The following is a 21,399-nucleotide window of genomic DNA, read 5'->3' on the forward strand; positions in this document are numbered from 1 at the left end:
TTAGAATGTCGTAATGATTTTATAAAGGAAGGGGGTTGGAGCCTTTTAGAAGATTAGAGAGCAAGCGGACAGTTTTATTTCCAAATTTATAAAATCTATGTTGTTTGTGAAAGGTATGCTTAGCCCCCATAGAGGATAAGAGAGTATCAAAATGAAGTTTTGACTGGTTAAAAAACCGCTTAGAGGTAGGGGATGGATGCCTTTTGTAGGCTTGGTAGGCCTCAGTCAGGTTGCTTTGAACAAGTTTGAATTGAGATGCAAATTCCGTCTTTCTACGGGAAACATAATCTATTATGCGACCACGGATGACAGCTTTTGAAGCCTGTCAGAACATCAAAGGGTCAGAATCTGCAGAATCAAGATTATCCAGTCTGAACGCCTCCCAAAAAGTTCCAAGTTTGTTGCGAAAGCCTAAAGAAGAAGCAAAATCAGTAGGAAAACACCAAAGTTATAAAGAGCCCACATCTAGAGTGGAAGAAAAAGAAGTCCACAGTAAAGAGTGGTCAGAAAGACACATAGGTTCAATATCAGAGACAATAATGTTAGGAATTAGTGTATTAGAGAGCAGTAAATAGTCTATCCGAGACAGGGTGTTGTGAGCAGCCGAGAGACAGGTGAATTCCCTCTCTGTGGGATGAAAGGCCCTCCAAACATCAGTAAGCAAGAGTTGTACTGTGATATAAGGGATTCGCAGTTTAGGTGGAGCCCTATATAAAGCAGTGGATGTGGTGTTCATATACCAAGATGCAATGATATTAAAATCACCTCCAAATATTATGGGTGGGGAGATATAGGGATAAAGTTTTGTCATCAGTGAGCGGTAAAATATTTTTGAATACGCATTTGGCGCATACACAGTGCACAATACATAATGGACATCACAAATATTTACTTCTGCAATGAGAAATCTGCCCCCTGGGTCTATATAGGAAGAAACAGCATCCAGCTGGAGGTTACATTTAGCCAAAATCAAAACTCCACATGCTTTGGAATTATAGGGGGCAGCAGCCACCACCACCCAACCAAGCGTATTTAATTTGTTAGATTCAGGAAGAAGTAAGTGCGTCTCCTGCATAAAAAGCAAATCCAGCCAGAGTTTGTTTAAATAATGGAGGATTTTTTCCCACTTAATAGGGGAATGAATGCCTCCAACATTACAGGAGCCTATTTTATATAAGGTCATGACAAAATTTGAGAGAACAAGTGTGGGCCGAGATCCATGGCCAGCCAGTGGACCCGGGAGCACACTCAATCCTCAGGCAGTGGGAGATACAAATACAAACCATCCAAAATAGAGAAAAGAGGTAGGGGAAGGGAAAACACATGGAGGGAGGGAGGGTGAGGGGAAGACAGATAAACAAAAAGCAACAGAAATATAGACATAAGGAGGAATCAGGAGGAGTCCTCAGTAGCATAATTGAAAATTGAACTTCACGGAGAACAAATATATATATATAGCAACTGAAAGGAGAAGGAGTAGGTGTGCACCTAGCCCTAAACAGCAATATTGCAAACAAGAAAATAAGAAAAAATGTGGTCATGAAAAGATAATAGAAACATAAGACACATAATACATGAAAACCTCACGTAATCAGGTAATGCAGGGCAGGCCGGAGCAGGTGCAGCAGCGTAGATTAGGAAATAGTGAGAACAGTCATCATGCAGCCAGCCAGCCATCCAGGGTCCATAGAAAAAACAACTAACAATGTAGTGAAGAGGTAGCAAGTAAATAAACATCCCAGATCATGGCACAAACTTAAAAGGCAGGTTGGGCAGAATATTTCATCACATATAGATAAAGGCAAAAGTAACAGCAGCATTAAATAAGTCAACCCAGTGGTGTCACAGAGGAGGAGAGTTCAGTTAGGTAGGACCCAGCATCATCTGGAGTGGAAAAATCTTTAAAGGAATTGCCATTGAAAATTCGGAGGCGGGTGGGGTCGAGCAGAGCAAATTTACGTCCAGCCTGAACCAGTTTGGAACACATGGGAGAGAATGCTTTCCTGGCCCTGGTAAGTTCTGGGGAGTAATCTTGAAATATAAGGAGCCTATCAGTGTTCCATTCAATGTCTCATTTATGGCGTGAGGCTGCCCACAAGGCTTCCTTATATAAAAAAAGTTAAGGCATCTGAAAAGCACAACACGAGGTTTGGATGCAGTAGCAGCTCTAGGAGCCCCAGTTCTGTGAGTGCGTTCAACAACCATATCAGCACAGGCATCCTGCACTTCTAATAACTCAAGGAGAGTATTCTTGAAAAAAATGGTACAAAGCAGGGCCACGCAGGGATTCAGGGAACCCAACCACTCTTTCTGCGTGACCTGTTCTCCAGGTCATCACGTTTGTCCCAAAGCAGTGCATCAGATTTCTGAAGGGCAGCAGTAACATCTCTTAATTAAAGTGGCAAGGTCATGGAAATTTTCACCAACAGTATGTTCTACTTCTGAGACTTAGCCAATTGCTTACACCGAAAGACAGTATGAAAGACATAAAAGACAGTATAAAACTACTATGTAAGCCAGGCATGTCCAAACTGCGGCCCTCCAGCTATTGAGAAACTACACATCCCAGCATACCCTGACACAGCTTTAGCATTCTCTGACAGCAAACCTGTGTCAGGGCATGCTGGGATATGTAGTTTCACAACAGCTGGAGGGCCTCAGTTTGGACATGCCTGATGTAAGCAAATAGCACAGAGATTTCCAGATAAGACAAATGTGTAACACAAATATTTATATATAAAACTGCTACAGAGAATATAATTAAATAAACCTAGCAAAAATAGCATAAAGTCTAAAATTATCAAAGAATATGTACTTATTTTTATGTTAAATTAGGTAAATCATTTCTAAAAATGACCATTTATTTACATCATATGTATCTTGTTGAACTTCTGTAAAAACTGCAAATATTTAAAGTGCACTGTACAGCAGTTTGTGATAATACCTGCAACGTCATTGGCAGACCTGGAGGAAATGTACATATCATGTGTAACTTTATGTTTTTATGCAGAAAAACAGTGCAGCACTTTTTATAACTTGCCTGAAGAGAGTGGACATTTAAGGAAACTCTGCAGGGGGTCTTCATGCAAGTGTGCTACAGGTGAAATTGAATTGGCAATCAGCTGTATATTTAACTGACTGACAAAATTGAAGATGTTAAAGTATAACTGCCATGGAGTGGTACAGTTAATCAGAATGTTGTAAACTATCATTGAGAGCACCAAAATGTACTGTGAAAGTAGGTAATAAAGAAAGATCTATCCACAGTGGCATCACAAACTGGGTCAGTACCCATTCAGCAGTACAATTGTTGGGTAGGGAGATTAAACAAAAGCAGATGGGGACTTTCATTAAATAAAGCAGTGTAAGTCACAGCTACTGTATGCACAGGGCGGGTCTGGGACTCCAGGTCGACAACAAAAAGGTCGACACGCCATAGGTTGACGCCAATTGGCCGACACACCTTAGGTCGACATGGACAAAAGGTCGACATGGACATGAGTTTTTTGTTTTTTGGGTGTCGTTTTCTTCGTAGAGTGACCGGGAACCCCAATTAGTGCACCGCGTCCCCTCGCATGGCTCGCTTCGCTCGCCATGCTTCGGGCATGGTGCCTTCGCTCTGCTCCGCTTCGCTCGGCACAGATTACCATTCCAATCGTAGTCCACGTAGATCGTTAAGTATGAAAAGGTTCCAAAAAAGAAAAAAATTGTGAAAAATGCATGTCGACCTTTTTCCACGTCGACCTTGTTCCTGTCGACCTTTTGCCCATGTCGACCTAAGGTGTGTCGACCAATTGGCGTCGACCTAAGGTGTGTCGACCTTTTTGTTGTCGACCTGGAGTCCGGATACCGCACAGGGCCACCCATAAGAATTATGTGCCCTCTGACAATTTTTGATCCCAGACACACCTCTTCTTGAGAGATGAGTTTGAAAAATAATATATAGTATGTCAACATGCAATAACTAGATACAATTCCGTTTAGAACAATAAAGGTATTATGTGCATGCAGAAGAATAGAAACAACCAAAGCAGGTCACTTCACATAGAGCACTTTCAGCCTCCAGTGTGATCTATGGCCCTCATTCCGAGTTGTTCGCTCACTAGCTGCTTTTAGCAGCATTGCACACGCTAGGCCGCCGCCCTCTGGGAGTGTATCTTAGTTTAGCAGAATAGCGAATGAAAGATTAGCAGAATTGCTAATAAATAATTCTTTGCAGTTTCTGAGTAGCTCCAGACCTACTCACAGATTGCGATCAGCTCAGTCCGTTCAATTCCTGGTTTGACGTCACAAACGCACCCTGCGTTCGGCCAGCCACTCCCCCGTTTCTCCAGACACTCCCGTTTTTTTTCCCTGACACGCCTGCGTTTTTTAGCACATTCCCGGAAAACGCTCAGTTACCACCCAGAAACGCCCCTTTCCTGTCAATCACTCACCAATCAGCAGTGCGACTGAAAAGCGCCGCAGGATCCGCAGCAAAACTGCTACGTTTTTAGTTAAATAACTAAGCGCATGCACCCTGCGTGCCTTGCGCATGCGCAATTAGCAACAAATCGCAGCATAGCGAAATCGGCAACAAGCGAACAACTCGGAATGACCACCTATGTTCTGCTGATTGCAGTGCTATGACCAACCGACTCTGCGTCACAATGTAGTACATATCACTATGGAGATAACATTTGCTGAACTACCTATAAAAAAAAAGAAGAAAATATTGACAAGCCAAATTTCAACAAATATTATTTTAAGATATACTTTTTGTAGAGTTAACCTTAGTTTCTCAGTGAATGATGAACTCACTTCAGTTCCCTCAAGTATTAGCAATTCCAGGTAATTGACATCATTCCATAAAATTCAGGAACCCCTATTAGTGATGGATTTATGCCGTACAGGTGTACTTTGTATAAGTAACAAAAATACTCCGATGGTGACCATCCTGATGGTCACAATTCCAGCAGCAGAATCCCGATGTTCAAAATCCTGACAAATTATAGTATTGTAACCCTAACCATCCCCTCCCACAGACTAACCCTAACCATCCCCTCCCACAGCCTAACCCTAACCGTCTCCTCCCACAGACTAACCCTAACCGTCCCCTCCCACAGCCTAACCCTAACCGTCCCCTCCCACAGCCTAACCCTAACCATCCCCTCCCACAGCCTAACCCAAACCATCTCCTCCCACAGACTAACCCTAACGTCCCCTCCCGCAGCCTATCCCTAACCGTCCCCTCCCGCAGCCTAACCCTAACCCTCCCCTCCCACAGTCTATCCCTAACCATCCCCTCCCACAGCCTAACCCTAATCATCACCTCCCACAGCCTATCCCTAACCATCCCCTCCCACAGCCTAATCAACTCCCCCTCGCAGACTAACTCTCACCCTAGTGACTAACCCTAATACTCATCAGCGGGATCCATTGGTATTTTGGCCACCGGGATTCCAGAGCTGGTATTGTGACTGTCGGGATGGACACCGTTGGCATCCTACCTACCTTCCAAAATGGAAATGTACCAGTTTGGGAACAGTTTATGGGGGAGGGGGTATGCAACAAGCTCCATTTTTTTCGCCTAGGTGAAAAACTGAGATTATTACTATTTTTAGGGCGAATGGGGATTAATAAGACGAAAAATGCATCAGGGGCGGAAAAAATGTGCATCAGTTAATTTGAGGCCAATTTTGACCATTAGGAGCCAATTACTTTAAAATCACTTTAAAAAAAGGTGCAAAATACGAAAATGCCTTCAAAACACGAAAACAGCCCGCAATTGAATACTCAGTGGGGAGAATTCATTAGCTCCGAAATGATCGGCGCTAATTGCATACCCCCCTATGACTGTGTTTTTTTTTTTTTTGCATTCTCCATCTGATGCTTACAAAGCAGTCTATGGATGATTTAATTTTACTTCAGCAGAAAAATCGTTGCAGAAACTACAGATTCTGACAGTAGTTTTTCAAATGCTGAAATGCAAATCTATTTTATCTTATTTACACTTTTTTTCTTTTTTCTTTATATAAACTATATATACTCAATATGAGAATTGCTATAATGTATGACAAACCTGGTATGTTATCTATTACATTTAGGTTTGTGTGGAACCCTGGCCAAAAGGACGGATGCCAACAGTTTAAAACAAAAAGCATGTTCAGAGGGAATAGACTTTGGTATGTTGCTTTTCTTTCATTTATGTGTGAAAACACTTCTGTTTGACAATATTTGTTATTATTCCTCATGGTAACTTATTATATGAACTTTGCACAGTGTTGAATGGTGGCCAAGCTGCACTGTGTTACTGCACTGTGAGGGTGATTCATACCTGATCGTAGATGTGCTAAATTTAGCACATCTACGATCAGCTTCCCTGACATGCGGGGGGACGCCCAGCACAGGGCTAGTCTGCCCCACATGTCAGGGCCGACCCCCGCGCACAAGTACAAAGCATCGCACTGCGGCTATGCTTTTGTACTGTAAGAGTAGCTGCCCAGGACGCAGCAGCTGCGTGTGACATCACGCAGCCACCGCGGCTGCGTGTGACATCACGCAGCCGCCGCAGGCCCGCAACTGTCCGGGCACACCTACGCTGCCCGGACCACGCCCCCTACATGGCGGCTAAATGCCGCCGGCCCGCCCATTAAATCAACTGCCTCCGCCTGTCAATCAGGCAGAGGCGATCGCTGGGCTAAGACAGCCGTCGGCTGTCTGCCATGCGCTGGCACAGTTCAGGCCAGATTGCTGCTGTGCGAAAATCTCTGGGCATGGGGGTGTGCAAGTTTGTTAGCAAACCAAAAATGTACACTAATGGGCAAAGCCATGGTGCACTGCAGGTGGGTAGATGTAACGTGCAGAGAGTTAGATTTGGGTGGGTTATTTTGTTTCTGTGCAGGGTGAATACTGACTGCTTTGTTTTTACACTGCAATTTGGATTTCAGTTTGAACACACCCCACCCAAACCTAAATCTCTGTACGTTACATCTGCCCCACCTGCAGAGCAACCATTAGTGTGCTTTTTTGGTTTGCTAAAAAATCTGAATAAGGCCCGATTCAGACTTGTATCTGATGGTTTGCGTACAAGTCCAATTATGGCGGAACTGCACATGTACAAGACCCATTCTATATATGTTTATAACAGGTCCTAAGTTCACGCACACAGTGCTCCCTAAGCCCCAGTCTGGTTGATAGGCTAAGGACATTTGGGGGCGTGGAGGGTGCGGACGACTGGATCCATGGCACAAAAAGGAGGTGTTTTGTCTCTGTTTTGTGAGTTCTGATGCCAGTGTCTGCCTCTTCTGATGTAGATTTACAGGCCTGTGAATCTGAAATGGCAATCCTGAGTACCCTGAAGGTTACCGATGGGCCATGGATGCATCAACGAATGACAGGAGCAGGCAGGGTGCGTTTATTTATCCCAGATGCCACCTGTTGTATTAGGATATAGAGCTGTAACATACTGTACTGCACAGCCTCTTCCCTGCGTCTGTGCAATACCGTAGAGCGATGAATCAAGCCTTCTGCTCAATACGTATACATCAGCTTATTAGTCACCTACTTGATGTACAAACATGCATCTACTCATCTGACAGTAATTTCCAACTCAGGAATAGAAGTGGAAGCTCTTCCACCCTAATGCACTAGGAAAGCATAGCTCCAAAACTTACTTCCGAAATAATCACCTGATGAATCGATAGGCTGACCAGACTGCAGACTAGTGCGCTGGGACTTTGGGATTGACACTTATACCTATTTTACACCGCCACTAAAACCCGGGTTATTGCTGGGATAACCCGGAAGTGGCTCAGTGTAAAAGGGTTAACCTGGGTCCAGTTACCGGGAATCCAACCCAGCTTGCAGGGTTGGTCCTGGGAAGGAACCGTGTCGCAGTGCAGTGTAAACGGGTTATCCGTGTCGATGTGACCCGAGTTCCATTCACTGCATAAAGAGGCGGCGCTTGGAGATAATTTCTTCTCCAAGTGCCGCCTCCACACATGTCGGTGGTGACATCACCAACCCGGCAATATGACGGGTCTGGCCGCTTTCTAAAAGGGATCTCTTGATGGGTCGCACCTAGGAAGCACCCATGTACAGCTCCTGAGTGTGACCCGTTATTTTAGTATAAAAGCGGTATAAGGCTGCCAAACACTAAAATCTTCTCATTTCTGGAGTCGGTAATGGCTTATAAGATCCATGGCCACTGCACTTGGGTTCACTCCTGGCCCTTTAGTCACCTGACCGGGGCCAATATCAGTTTGCATCCTGTGCCTGGCTCATTGTATCTTCCATCAGGTGCCATCAGTTCTATGTCACCGACAGCATAAAAACCTGCGGGAAAAGAAACCAAAGCAGTACTACTCTCTGGCTGTTTCAGACCCAACTCTATCTGTTGAGGCATCTACTTCTAAGAGGGGCTGATGTTTGGCACATAATTGGTGCCAGTTGAGAAAAGAATATTGGCCTATGGATTGGTTCCCTTTCAGGTGCAAAATGGTCAAAGCTTCAGATGTTACTCATCCGGGCTCATCAATGACTTTCTTAAAGGCATCCAAGAAGTCTACACTACAAATATAATGACCTGGTGTGCATCCTGTGATTTAATAGTATAATAACCAATCTGTCAGCATATATTGTTGGAGCCTCCTACAGAGCCCAACTTGGTTTATTATTGAACAGCATGCGTGCATTGATAGGGATGAAAAAAATAACGTCAGGTCTAAGTGCTGGCTGTCGGGGCTAATAGGATAGCCCCAGGAAATCAATTAGCAGCGGTAAATTACAGTGGCTAATTGGATACCCCCCCATAGTCTATAAGTTTATTAGTCTTTTTGAAAAGAAAGGTTTCCCATGGTTTCCTTCTTTTTTTTTTTATTCCTACATCCTCTTCAGCACAAACAGACATCCGCATCTGAAAGAGTCAATGATAAATATACATATATATATATATATTATTTTATTTAGTTTTTAGGGTTCATCTGACACAATCAGAGCGAAAAGCAAGCTACGACTACTACAATGTCACCATCCTGGATGTTATCAAGGAAGGTAAATGCTAATAAATATATTACTTTATAATCTAGTTTTGAGTCATTATAAAATTAAACATGGGGTGTATTTTGGGGTTAGGGATCCCCCTAGGCACAACAGTATGGGCTACCCCTGCTGTCCTACTTTATTATTTTATTTTTTAACTATAAACCTTAATTTTGGCTATTGGTAGTTTAGTGTAATATAACCCAAAAATAAAACAATACACGAGTTTTGACATTGCATTTACTTTTAATTATTTGTACATTTTTACTACAGTAGGACACTTAAGCTGCATACACACTGAGATATGGCATACAGTATTGCTGATATTGTATGATTGCATACAATATCACATAGTGTGTACACATATTTTATCATATGATGCGCGCTCCCGTGGATATCCAACATCTAACCTGCATGCAGACTTGATGGTGCAATATCATGAGCTTTTTTGTATTCTGTACATACAACCGTACGATTTTAGGGCGTTGACGTCAGCCTGGACCCTCCTCCCCCTTCTTCTTCTGGTTGTGCTCCCTTAGCCCCATAAGATATAATTTCATCTTATCTTGTTATTTTATCATATACAGTAGTGTGTATGCCCGATATCGTATGTCGCAAAATTGTATACAATATGGCATGGGGAGCACATAGTACTAGTGTGTACGTAGCCCTAGGGCAGCCTGCCCATGTCCTACCTGTTCACACTCCACTCAAGATTGTGTACACTACATTACAGTGAAAATATTTAGTAGTAACTGATCATTTTGAGACGCCAGTAATGAAATTTGTGTCCAAGTGCCGGCCCTAGGCATGTGCTTCACATGCCTAACGGGAAATTCACCACTGCATTAAATCATACAGTATATAATAGTTACATATAATAGTTTACCACTTGCCTAGCATGGTCGCATCAGATCTTCCATACCAGCAAGTGTTTTATCTGACCTGGTCACTCAGGATGTGACCAGACAGTGTTAGCAGCTGCAGGGAAGGGAAACTTCCCTCCGCTGCTGCTGTTAGAGAGACCCTCTGCCTCCGTGCACCCTGCCCTCAGTGTTGTTGTGTTGCTGATCATTGCTGATTGGTCAGCATGGCAGGACCCCCCACCTAGTAGCTGCAGACAATGGCAGCCGCTGGGAAAGTGTAAACAAACCCCCCACCCCCCCATCCCCCTCCCTTGTGTACCAGGCAGCTGTCTTGGGTGTAAAAAGTAACGTTGCAATGGTCACGATGTTGCCGATCTTCCCAACCGATGTTCCTATGTTTGAGAATTTTTTTTTTTTTAAACAAAATAAAAAAATAAAAAAAAACACCCCCTGTTTGATATCTTGCTGCTAATAAAGATAAGAATATCATGAAGACTGGTGAGTGCTCCTATTTACTGGATTTACATTGGTGCTGATGGATCATGACGATTTATCATTCTGTGGAAGTCACCCCAGCATTTGTGGATAAGGCCAGAGTGTGGACTGTTCTGGGAATGAATATATATATATATATATATATATATATATATATATATATATATATATATATAGGAAGAAGGATATTCGGCACTCCTATATCATAAAGTCAATCAACATGCCGGGTGCCCTCCAAATGTGAAAGAAGACTGTTTAATAAACCGAAACGTTAAGTACCAATCCTTGAGTGATCTCGAGTGTTGTCTCTGAAAAGTCCGTGAGTGCCGCCTACTTGTTCCTTTGTGTGTGTGTGTGTGTGTATGTATATATATATATATATATATATATATAGGTGCGGAGGTCAGCGGCACTCAGCAGACGGGATAAAGCAGTGAAAATTCTTTATTGACGTCCTACGCCGTTTCGGGGACTTACCCCCGTCTTCAGGGACAGATCATACACAAGTGATAACATACAAAGAAACATATTTATACCCTCCCAAACAAGCACTCATTAATGGGATCATACTCACCTGTCCTGGCGTCAACGGCTGCAGCGTGTCCAACTGTGCGGCATCCAGGTCGCGGAGAGGTGACGTCAGCCTGCTGAGTCGAGCGGGGAGTCTATCGCGAGAACGCAAGTCCCGTTACCAGGCAACCCCAAGCTCAAGACGTCATTGAAGACGCTTCCCTCTGCTGGTCCTCGCCAATCACAGGGCTCTGTCTGTCAGCAGACGCACTGGGCAGGGATTACATCACCATTGCTAATCGTTGCTGGGCAACACCTAAACAGAAAAAAACTTATTAAAATATGCAGTGTGAAACACAATCAATTAAACAAAAATGAAACAAAAATAAACAATACCCAGCTAAAATACTCGGGCTATCATCCACAGTTGACTATATTCCTGGCGGATACAAACTAATAACAGTTATAAGACAAAAACACAGTACGGTCACTGATTACAGATAACCCACTATATCTAGGCCCAGCAGTGGAGGTATTCTTGCAATTATTAACTTTGGGGTTGACCCGCAATTATTTTTCATTCAACGGGCGCGTATACCTACAATTGGCAGGTTGTGCGATGGGGTCCCCGGTGGCCCCATCGTACGCGAACGCCTTTATGTATACAGTGGAAACACAACTCTTCAGTCCTGAGATAGAGCCATCTATGTGCCTTTACAAGAGGTACATAGATGATTTATTGATCCTCTGGTCAGGCCCTGAACATATATTGAGGAGTTTATTGGAAGCACATAATGCCACCAATAGTGTGATTAAATTTACATTTCAGATCTCAGCACAACAGATACATTTCCTTGATGTGGCAATATCATTACAAGAAGGTACTATATGCACTAATCTGTACGTGAAACCCACTGATAGGAATTCGGTGTTACACAATGAAAGCTTTCATCCACTCACTACCCGTAAGGGCTTACCTTACTCCCAGTTCTTACGGGCTAGGAGGATTATATCTGATCCACTACAAACAATAGATACTATGGACCAGATGGTAAATAAATTTGTGGCACGTGGATATCCGTTATCAGAACTAGAAGCTAACAAAACAAAAGCTTTAAACCACACCAGAGAATCATTATTATCTATTGATTCTAACAGGGGGGGTACACAACAGGCCCCTAGGATTCCGTGGGTCAATAAATACACTACAGCCACCTCTTCTTTAGTTAAACAGGCCAAGAAATTGTGGCCAATTGTTAACACTGACCCCACATTACCAGCTTTAGTGGGATCCAAGTTACTTCCCAGTTACACTAAGGGTAAAAGCATAGCGGATAGTGTTGTAAAACTGGATGTTTTTCCCTTGACTAAAGTGGAACAATCTCATTTTCTGCGCCCCAAAGTCGGGTGTTACCGATGCTTGGGCTGCTCAACCTGTAATACACTACTGACAGGATCACACTTTAGTCACCCACAGACGGGCAAACAGTTTAAGATACAGCATCGAGTGACATGTACAACCACCTACGTAATATATATGCTCAAGTGCCCCTGTGGGTTGGCCTATATAGGCAAAACCCAACGGCAATTTCGTGAACGGATGGCACTTCATCGTAGCGCCATCAAACAGGTACTGGAGAAAGGCTCCAGTGAACAACCAGTTGCCCGCCACTGTATGCAGGCGAGACATACGGTGGCCAGCATGCGGGCAATCATAATAGACCATGTTCCCCCCTCACATCGTGGTGGGGATCGGAACAGGATCCTTTTACAACGAGAGAGCAGGTGGATTTATGTCCTCAATACTTTATCACCACGGGGCCTTAATGAGACGCTAGGTCTCCAATGTTTCCTATAAATTTAGTTTGGTCATCTATTAGGCATCATTATTATGACAGTATACATTGATATACTCGTTAGTTTTAATTTATTTACTTATTGGCCGTATAGTTATTAACAGATTTAGTAACCATATATGGTTGATTGATATCCCCCTCGGTGTCCCCTTTGGTATATTTCATGTTTTAGGTTATGGTTATGTATCTTTTTACGTTTTTATATTATCACATGTGTTTTTGTCTTATAACTGTTATTATGTTATGTACATATTAGTTTGTATCCGCCAGGAATATAGTCAACTGTGGATGATAGCCCGAGTATTTTAGCTGGGTATTGTTTATTTTTGTTTCATTTTTGTTTAATTGATTGTGTTTCACACTGCATATTTTAATAAGTTTTTTTCTGTTTAGGTGTTGCCCAGCAACGATTAGCAATGGTGATGTAATCCCTGCCCAGTGCGTCTGCTGACAGACAGAGCCCTGTGATTGGCGAGGACCAGCAGAGGGAAGCGTCTTCAATGACGTCTTGAGCTTGGGGTTGCCTGGCAACGGGACTTGCGTTCCCGCGATAGACTCCCCGCTCGACTCAGCAGGCTGACGTCACCTCTCCGCGACCTGGATGCCGCACAGTTGGACACGCTGCAGCCGTTGACGCCAGGACAGGCGAGTATGATCCCATTAATGAGTGCTTGTTTGGGAGGGTATAAATATGTTTCTTTGTATGTTATCACTTGTGTATGATCTGTCCCTGAAGACGGGGGTAAGTCCCCGAAACGGCGTAGGACGTCAATAAAGAATTTTCACTGCTTTATCCCGTCTGCTGAGTGCCGCTGACCTTCGCACCTATTTGGATCTTGCCATAGATCACAGAGGGCACCGCAGCAAGTATTACGCTACATGCCCTTTTGAGTGCCGAACCTAACCGCTATCTATATATATATATATATATATATATATGTGTGTATATATATATATATATATGTGTGTATATATATATATATATATATATATATATATTATTATTATTATTATTTTTTTTCTACTTAAACCATTATGGTTAAGGTTAAATTCATATTCTTCACCTAAAAAAAAACCCTGTCAATTTCTGAGCGGTTGGAAAAGATATTTTTAAACATTCTGAACCTTGTAGTTTTAGTACTTAAATAAGGTATAAAAAATTCCTGAATAAAACTTGGGACGAATAGCGATTCAATTAGTTGACTGTAAGGTTACACTTTCTTGTGACTGCTGTGTTAATTAGTTCACAGTATCAATCACTAAGTAATGTTTAGTTAAATTTCTTTTGCTTCAATAGTGTAAAGGAAATATTTGTATATAAGTTTGAGACAGATTTTAATTTGGTTTGTAAAATTCATTTTAAGGGGTGGGGGGGGGGGGGGTGGGCGCTATTCTCCGGTTTCTCAAATAATCATGTGTTACAATAGTGGTATGCAGGGCCAGATTAAGGCTGGTGGAGGCCCAGGAGCACCGAAGTTGTGCGGGCCCCCAGTAGTAAAATTGATCAAACACACCACCACACCTCCCCCCGCCCCGTGAGTAAAATGTACACACACACTCACTGCTCCCTAATGAGGTCTGCCATCCCCACCACTCTGCTGGGTTCCCGGGCTGCTGCCATATTACCGGGGACCGACGCACAGCTCCTACTGGCAGTGAAGATGAGCAGGCAGGGGGGGATCAATGACGCTGGGTGTCCGGGGAGGGGACTAGGAGCACGGTGCCAGCTGCTGCTTACAGCAAAGTAGCCATCAGTACACACATCCATCACAGACCAGCGGATGAGCGGGGCTGCTGGCTCCTGTCCACTGTCTCACAGGATATCACCTCACCATCCCACAGAACTCGTTTGATACTGATGACCTCCTTGGTGGATGCACAATTCTGCCGCCTGAGGAGAATGGCATAAATTAAAAACTCAGCTGTGAGTGGGGCCCCCCCAGGATGACCGCCCCTGCCTTAACCTGGCCATGGTGGTATGCAAAAGAGCCGCTCTGAATGCATAGCATGACAAATCTTACAGTGTAAGCACTACAGCAGTAAAACACCACACCAGATTCGTCTCCTTTCAGCTAAAAACAGTATACCGAGGCTACAGTAGGCAAAGACTCTACAAAACTGGATTAGAAAAAAAGGTTATTTGATTTGAAGAATCCCGATATTGGTTGACAAAGTAGGGTTAAAATTTGGTGTAAGTAACATGGATCCATCCTGTCTTGAAATAACGGTGCCGGCCTTGTAATGGTGGAAAGGTGTGGAGAATGTTTTCTTGGCACATTACCCTATACCAATTTAGCATTATTCAGTGCTACAGCCTGAGTATTGTTGCTGACTATAGGCATCTCTCTCTGGCCACAGATTCATCTTCTCATAGCTACTCCTATCACAAGAACATTCATAGTAAAACAGGCTCAGCACAGGAGCAAGAAGTGTCAGTGGTGAAGGAAAGCACTTTCTCACTTGAATCTATACCCATTCACAAAAAACAGTCCAGTAAATAAAGCACAGATCAGCTGAGGATATAGCCACAATTTGCTTTTTGACCCAAATAGACCAGGGAATGAATGACCGAATACTTTTTCCCACTTCCCTTTACAGTATTACAGTTCAACAAAAGCACAGGAAAGTTTAGAATATAAGAAGTTCTACTGTACCTTATTTTACAGGAGCAGACATCTTATACACAAGTGCTGGTGAGAAGAGGCAGTTCATTGGTCATATGGCCTGCAGGGATTCACTTCAACTACAAACCAACACAGACTACCTTATAATGAATCATTATTCAGACGTGTGGGAAGTTACATCATTGTAAGTATCAAAGGAGAGAGATCTTTTGACAACACATCTCCCTCTGCAGTTGTCCTAGCTCTATATTTTATGTATTTGTACCAACTACATTCTAATAATGCAGGTGACTGGTGTAGTATGAGAGGCATTTGCAAGGGATGACAGAGTAGGGAAAACATACAGCCTCTCCCGTCACATAGAGATTTTACGCTGCAAAGGCTACTTGAAGGTGACAGGCAGTAACAAAGTGAAAGATATACAAACCAAAGGGTGTATTTACTAAGCCTTGGATGGAGATAAAGTGTACAAAGATAAAAGTCCCAGCCAATCAGCTCCTAACTGTCATTTCTCTAACGTCCTAGTGGATGCTGGGAACTCCGTAAGGACCATGGGGAATAGCGGGCTCCGCAGGAGACTGGGCACTCTAAAGAAAGATTTAGTACTATATGGTGTGCACTGGCTTCTCCCTCTATGCCCCTTCTCCAGACCTCAGTTAGAATCTGTGCCCGGACAGAGCTGGGTGCTTTTAGTGAGCTCTCCTGAGCTTGCTAATAAGAAAGTATTTTAGTTAGGTTTTTTTATTTTCAGAGAGCTTATGCTGGCAACAGACTCTCTGCTACGTGGGACTGAGGGGAGAGAAGCAAACCTACTAACTGCGGCTAGGTTGCGCTTCTTAGGCTACTGGACACCATTAGCTCCAGAGGGATCGAACACAGGACCTGACCTTGTCGTCCGTTCCCGGAGCCGCGCCGCCGTCCCCCTCGCAGAGCCAGAAGACGGCAGAAGCGGAGAAGACATCGAAATCGGCGGCAGAAGACTACTGTCTTCACATGAGGTAGCGCCCACACTAACCCACACACTCCGGTCACTGTAGGGTGCAGGGCGCAGGGGGGGGGGCGCCCTGGGCAGCAATTGATACCTCCTGGCGAAAACTGCATATAGACAGTGGGACACTGTTATATGTATGAGCCCCCGCTATTTATTTTACAGAAAATCGCGGGACAGAAGCCCGCCGCTGAGGGGGCGGGGCCTTCGTCCTCAGCACTCACCAGCGCCATCTTCCTGCCACAGCTCCGCTGAGAGGAAGCTCCCCAGGCTCTCCCCTGCAGAATCACGGTAGAAGGGTGAAAAAGAGAAGGGGGGCACATAAATTTAGGCACATTAATCATAATACAGCAGCTACTGGGTAAACACTAAAGTACTGTGTAATCCCTGGGTTATATAGCGCTGGGGTGTGTGCTGGCATACTCTCTCTCTGTCTCTCCAAAAGGCCTGGTGGGGGTCCTGTCCTCATTTAGAGCTTCCCCTGTGTGTGTGGTGTGTCGGTACGCGTGTGTCGACATGTTTGACGAAGAGGGCTATGTGGAGGCAGAGCAAGTGCAGTTGACTGACGTGTCACCGCCAACGGTGCCGACACCTGATTGGATGGATATGTGGAAGGTGTTAAATGATAATGTAAACTCCTTACATAAAAGGTTGGATAAAGCTGATACCTCGGGCCAGTCAGGGTCTCAACCCATGCCTGATCCTACAGCGCAGAGGCCCTCAGGGTCTCAAATGCATCCACTATCCAAAATGGTTGACACAGATGTCGACACGGATTCTGACTCCAGTGTCGACGACGATGATGCAAAATTGCAACCGAAAATGACAAAAGCTATACGCTACATGATTATAGCGATGAAGGATGTTACTTATGGCGTACCTTTTCCCGCTGTTAAAGCAGATTATTTATCTTATATAATACCCTTTATGAGGTCTAAGAACACTGTACGCTATCTACGTATGAAGTACCGTAAGGGTACGCACGTTGCGTAACAATCGCTTAGCCGTAGTCGAGACGCTCAAGCGTCACGTTCGCTCACGGCCAAGAGATCACAGGCAGGCACGCTATTGGCTGCCGACTACCGTAATGATTCGCTATAGCGATGCGACCGCTCGAGACCACGAAGAGATCACCAGCGGCGCATACGCTCACAATGTAAAACCTTTATATCTAAACCATAAACAGTGTATTATGCAGTAAACCCTTTGTGTAGTGATATGGTGTAAATGCAACACAGTATAACCTTACTAGCTTAAAAGCAGTTTGAGCGTCACCGACGCTCTGAGAATACTTAACTCTATAAGAAATACACAGATACCTGGGCTTAGGGTCCAACGCCTAATATATATATATTTTGAATGATATACTTGCAAAAGAATTAATACAAATCATACACTACAATATAACATAGACTAACTAACCAGGTAACTACACAGTAAATACAATACAATTAAGTTTAAGAGAAAAATGAGAGAAAGAGAAGAGAGAGAAAGATATGGCCCATAATAACAAGAGAGAAACAGTATGATTACGGAGAAAAACTTACGCACAAAGGAAACGATCGCATGCGCCTCTGGACATCCAGCTCCCGATTTTCAGCAATGATAACCGTTGAAGAGTGAGAGCTGGATGTGATCGGCCTTTCTATTTATGCCCCACACACAATGCAATTCAATGGTCCCTACAATCTCATTGTTCATTGGACACAGGAATTCCTCCTCGCATTATAACAAAAGGTCATAGGTTGATTCATACAGGTGGGCTGTGACTATTTCCAACAGCTCAGGTGGGAGGGAAACTGGGTTTCCCGCCGCATGGGTAATAAAGTGCAAATAAAGTAAATGTTCATAAACTTCTTATGTCCATAACTATTCGCACGAGCGATTGATCTGCTTCAAACCAACACCGGAATATTTCTAATTAAATATTCTTCCGATGGATACTAAACACCACTGTATTACTCCTGTCTGACCCTTCGTATCAAACAAAGAGGGATTTCTCTGTTCATGAACATTCTATATTAACCAAACTTTCAGAATCTATCAAAGGGACCATGATCTACAAAATACATTATATAGTGAAAATATGTAATGATTGAGTCGCACGCTACGATCACATAAACTCTACCGTAAATACGCATACCGTGCGCCTGCGGGTGCCCGCGACTGTGAGTATGCGCACGTACGGGAGAGCGTACGCATGCGCAGCACGGACCTGTGTGAGGTGCAAATATGGTAGTGTGCATAGAGATATTTTTCTGACTTTGACAGTCCACCCTTTGGCAGTCAACAATAACTGCCACCTTCTAAAACATTTCAAAAAAGAGAAAAATATATGTCAGGGGTTAATACATTTACATGGTTGGGTAGGGGAGGAGAGGAGAAGGTTGGAAAAGGGTATGACCTAGTGAAATAGCAGAAGCATGTGTGTATGAATCTGTGCTTGGGGGTCATGTATCATCGTGCCGTACGTGTTTTAAATCAAGCTTCGAGGTATTGCGAAGTATACATTTGAATTCCTTCTTATCCCGTGGTACGGGTCTGTAGATGGGCTGTCAAACTTTACCGAGCTCTTTTCGGCTTTGGTTGTAACAAAATGGGGGAGCACATTTTAGTTGATGATACATGAATGGGGGAGATATGTGATTGCTGATATCTGTGCCTGTATTCCCTATCGACTATGTGTGTCGTTACCTGAGGTTTGTAGAAATGAAGAAAAGACATAATTACGGTAAATGCGGTGGTATTCTATGTCAGGTAAATGTACATTCGTCGATTGAGGTCTTGTTTGGTGTCTGTTGAATGCAGTCTTCTTTGTGCTTTTGCCCATAAGGTGCGAGCAAAAGCTGTCAATGTCCATAGATTTACAAAAGTGTTGGGCTAGCGTAATTTTAAAATTTCTAGGGAAACTGGGGATCCATGGCATAGTTCATCAAAATCTGTGTTTCAGGTTGTCAAAACTTCTTCTTTAATCCATCTGTTGTCTGTATATCGGCTCATCAAATTCCTCGTCCAAGTGGGTCTTTTTACCTTGGAGGAAACGGAAAAACAGGTGAAAGAAACGGACCGTAGAAATCGCATTTTCATCACATCATTGTTTCTACATTTGGGTCGTAAATCAAGTCCATTGGAATTACAGTTTCCTCACTCCTTAAACTCATTACCCTTGTACGATGTTTGCACTTCATTAAAGCCTGACCGCATCTAAATATCAATCCAATCGATATGACAACACTTAAGATACATAGGAGAAACTTCCCAACATCCATTATGACTCCTTGAGCCCAGTCTCCTAAACCAGAGAACCAATTTCGCGGGTTCAACCATGACACCCAACCAGTCAGCTCATTACCTACAGCAGCAAGAGTGAGATTGTGTCTCCTGCGAAATTCCCACTTCAATTGGAGAATATCGTCCATCTTTTGGTCTATGACCTCGACCGGGTCCTCTGTGCTATTCGTAATATATGTGCAACATTTCACGCCGTATTGTGTTGCCAGTGTGACACAATATCCGCCTGTCACTGCTGTGAGGTAATTGAGAACCATTCTATGCTGTACCAGTTCTGTTTTGTAAGCTTGAAGTTCCCTTCCAGTATACCTAAATGTGTCATCATACATTTCAGTGATATTATCTAACAAATTTGCGAGCGCCGATATGTATTTATAATTCAGCACTCCTCTAGCGGTGCGGGTGAAATCTAACGCGATTAAGAATTGAATCCCGGTGGATTCACTTATCAGATCAGAGGCCGGACGCTCTGTCTTCTCTATCAGGTGCCTTTTAACAACGTGCTCGTAATGGGTGTGAGTATAAGGAGCTTGGGCACCACGGTGTATGTCTTTCATTTTGTCATGTGATACAGTCATTACTTCAGGCAGTACTTTTCCAATATAACACAATCCTTCAGAGTTTGGGGCAAGCCACTTGTACGCCTTTCTCCCGCATATGAAATATGCATCATCGGGGAGAACATATGGGACGGAGTAGGACATAACCATATTACACACCTTCCATGTGAAATCTCCTAACCCTAATTCTTCCATCTGCTTAGTACACGTATCAGGTTGTACGATATGTGCACAGTATCCTGGTGATACCTCTCCAACTCTCGTAATCCTATTTCCTAAGGTATACCTATACCGGAAAGATTTTCCTCTACTGGCTATGTGGCGTATAAGCTCTGTATCTGTAGGCATTCTATCTGCTCTGTGTGAAAAGGTCATGGTTTGATTACTCCATGACACTTCCCAATTTCCCGGCTTTCGGGGATTGGAGATGTTGAAACATAATAGGGACCTATCCACATGGTATTGGTGGAGCTTCAAACTAGGAGGACTGGAGATATTAAACCTTCTGTCCACCGGTCTCCCACCACTTAACTCAAGTACCTCCCCTAACGTTAAAGGAAATGGTACTAGCCCTGATTTGCTATGACCTTGAGGTACTTGAGAGCATACCCAACAATCTGTTTTATTTAACACACTACCCACTAAAGAGTGATAGTCACTCAAGGGATGCCGGTCCATATGGATATTAAAACTGGATTGGCATTTCTTTATGCACCCATCCTCAATGACATTGTTACAAAGCCGACAGATACAGTTTTCTTCAGCTAACAATCCTTCACAATTCCTTCTATGGTCAATGCTATCGGATCGTTTTCTGATACTCGCCTTTACTTGTTGGTTAAGTTGTTCTTGGAAAACTACGCCTCCATTTCTGTCATCAGAACCCATTCCAGAACCTCTCTCGAACTCCATGGTACTCTCGCCGGAACAGACTGCTCTGGTCAACATCATGGTCAACAGGAAAATCCGGATCACAGTCTCTTGAGGCAAGTCCATCTTAGGAGGAGACGAAGAAGAATGAGAAGGGGGAAAAAATAATTTGAGGGAGAGGGGATGGGAAGTGGAGAAAAACAATAAAAGGGAACAGGGGATCGACAACTGCTTTTGATCTTGTGGTTCTCGATGCTCAGGTGCCGCCTTAGTCCTCCTGGAACAGACACTCTAGTGATACAACCTCTACCGTCTGTT

At 43.6% G+C, this 21,399-nt stretch overlaps 1 protein-coding gene across 1 annotated transcript in view; it reads left to right on the forward strand.

Moving 5' to 3' along the window:
* The window catches only part of LOC134910100 (complement C3-like), a 465,863-nt gene that overhangs the window by 429,987 nt on the left and 14,477 nt on the right, over positions 1-21,399 (forward strand). Inside the window, exons 37-40 of the mRNA XM_063917765.1 lie at positions 3,011-3,100; positions 6,087-6,164; positions 8,950-9,033; positions 15,415-15,556. Coding sequence (XP_063773835.1) covers positions 3,011-3,100; positions 6,087-6,164; positions 8,950-9,033; positions 15,415-15,556 — 394 coding nt within the window. The remainder of the gene's footprint in view (positions 1-3,010; positions 3,101-6,086; positions 6,165-8,949; positions 9,034-15,414; positions 15,557-21,399) is intronic.

This window comes from Pseudophryne corroboree, chromosome 1, assembly GCF_028390025.1.
Source record: "Pseudophryne corroboree isolate aPseCor3 chromosome 1, aPseCor3.hap2, whole genome shotgun sequence".
Lineage (NCBI taxonomy): Eukaryota > Metazoa > Chordata > Amphibia > Anura > Myobatrachidae > Pseudophryne > Pseudophryne corroboree.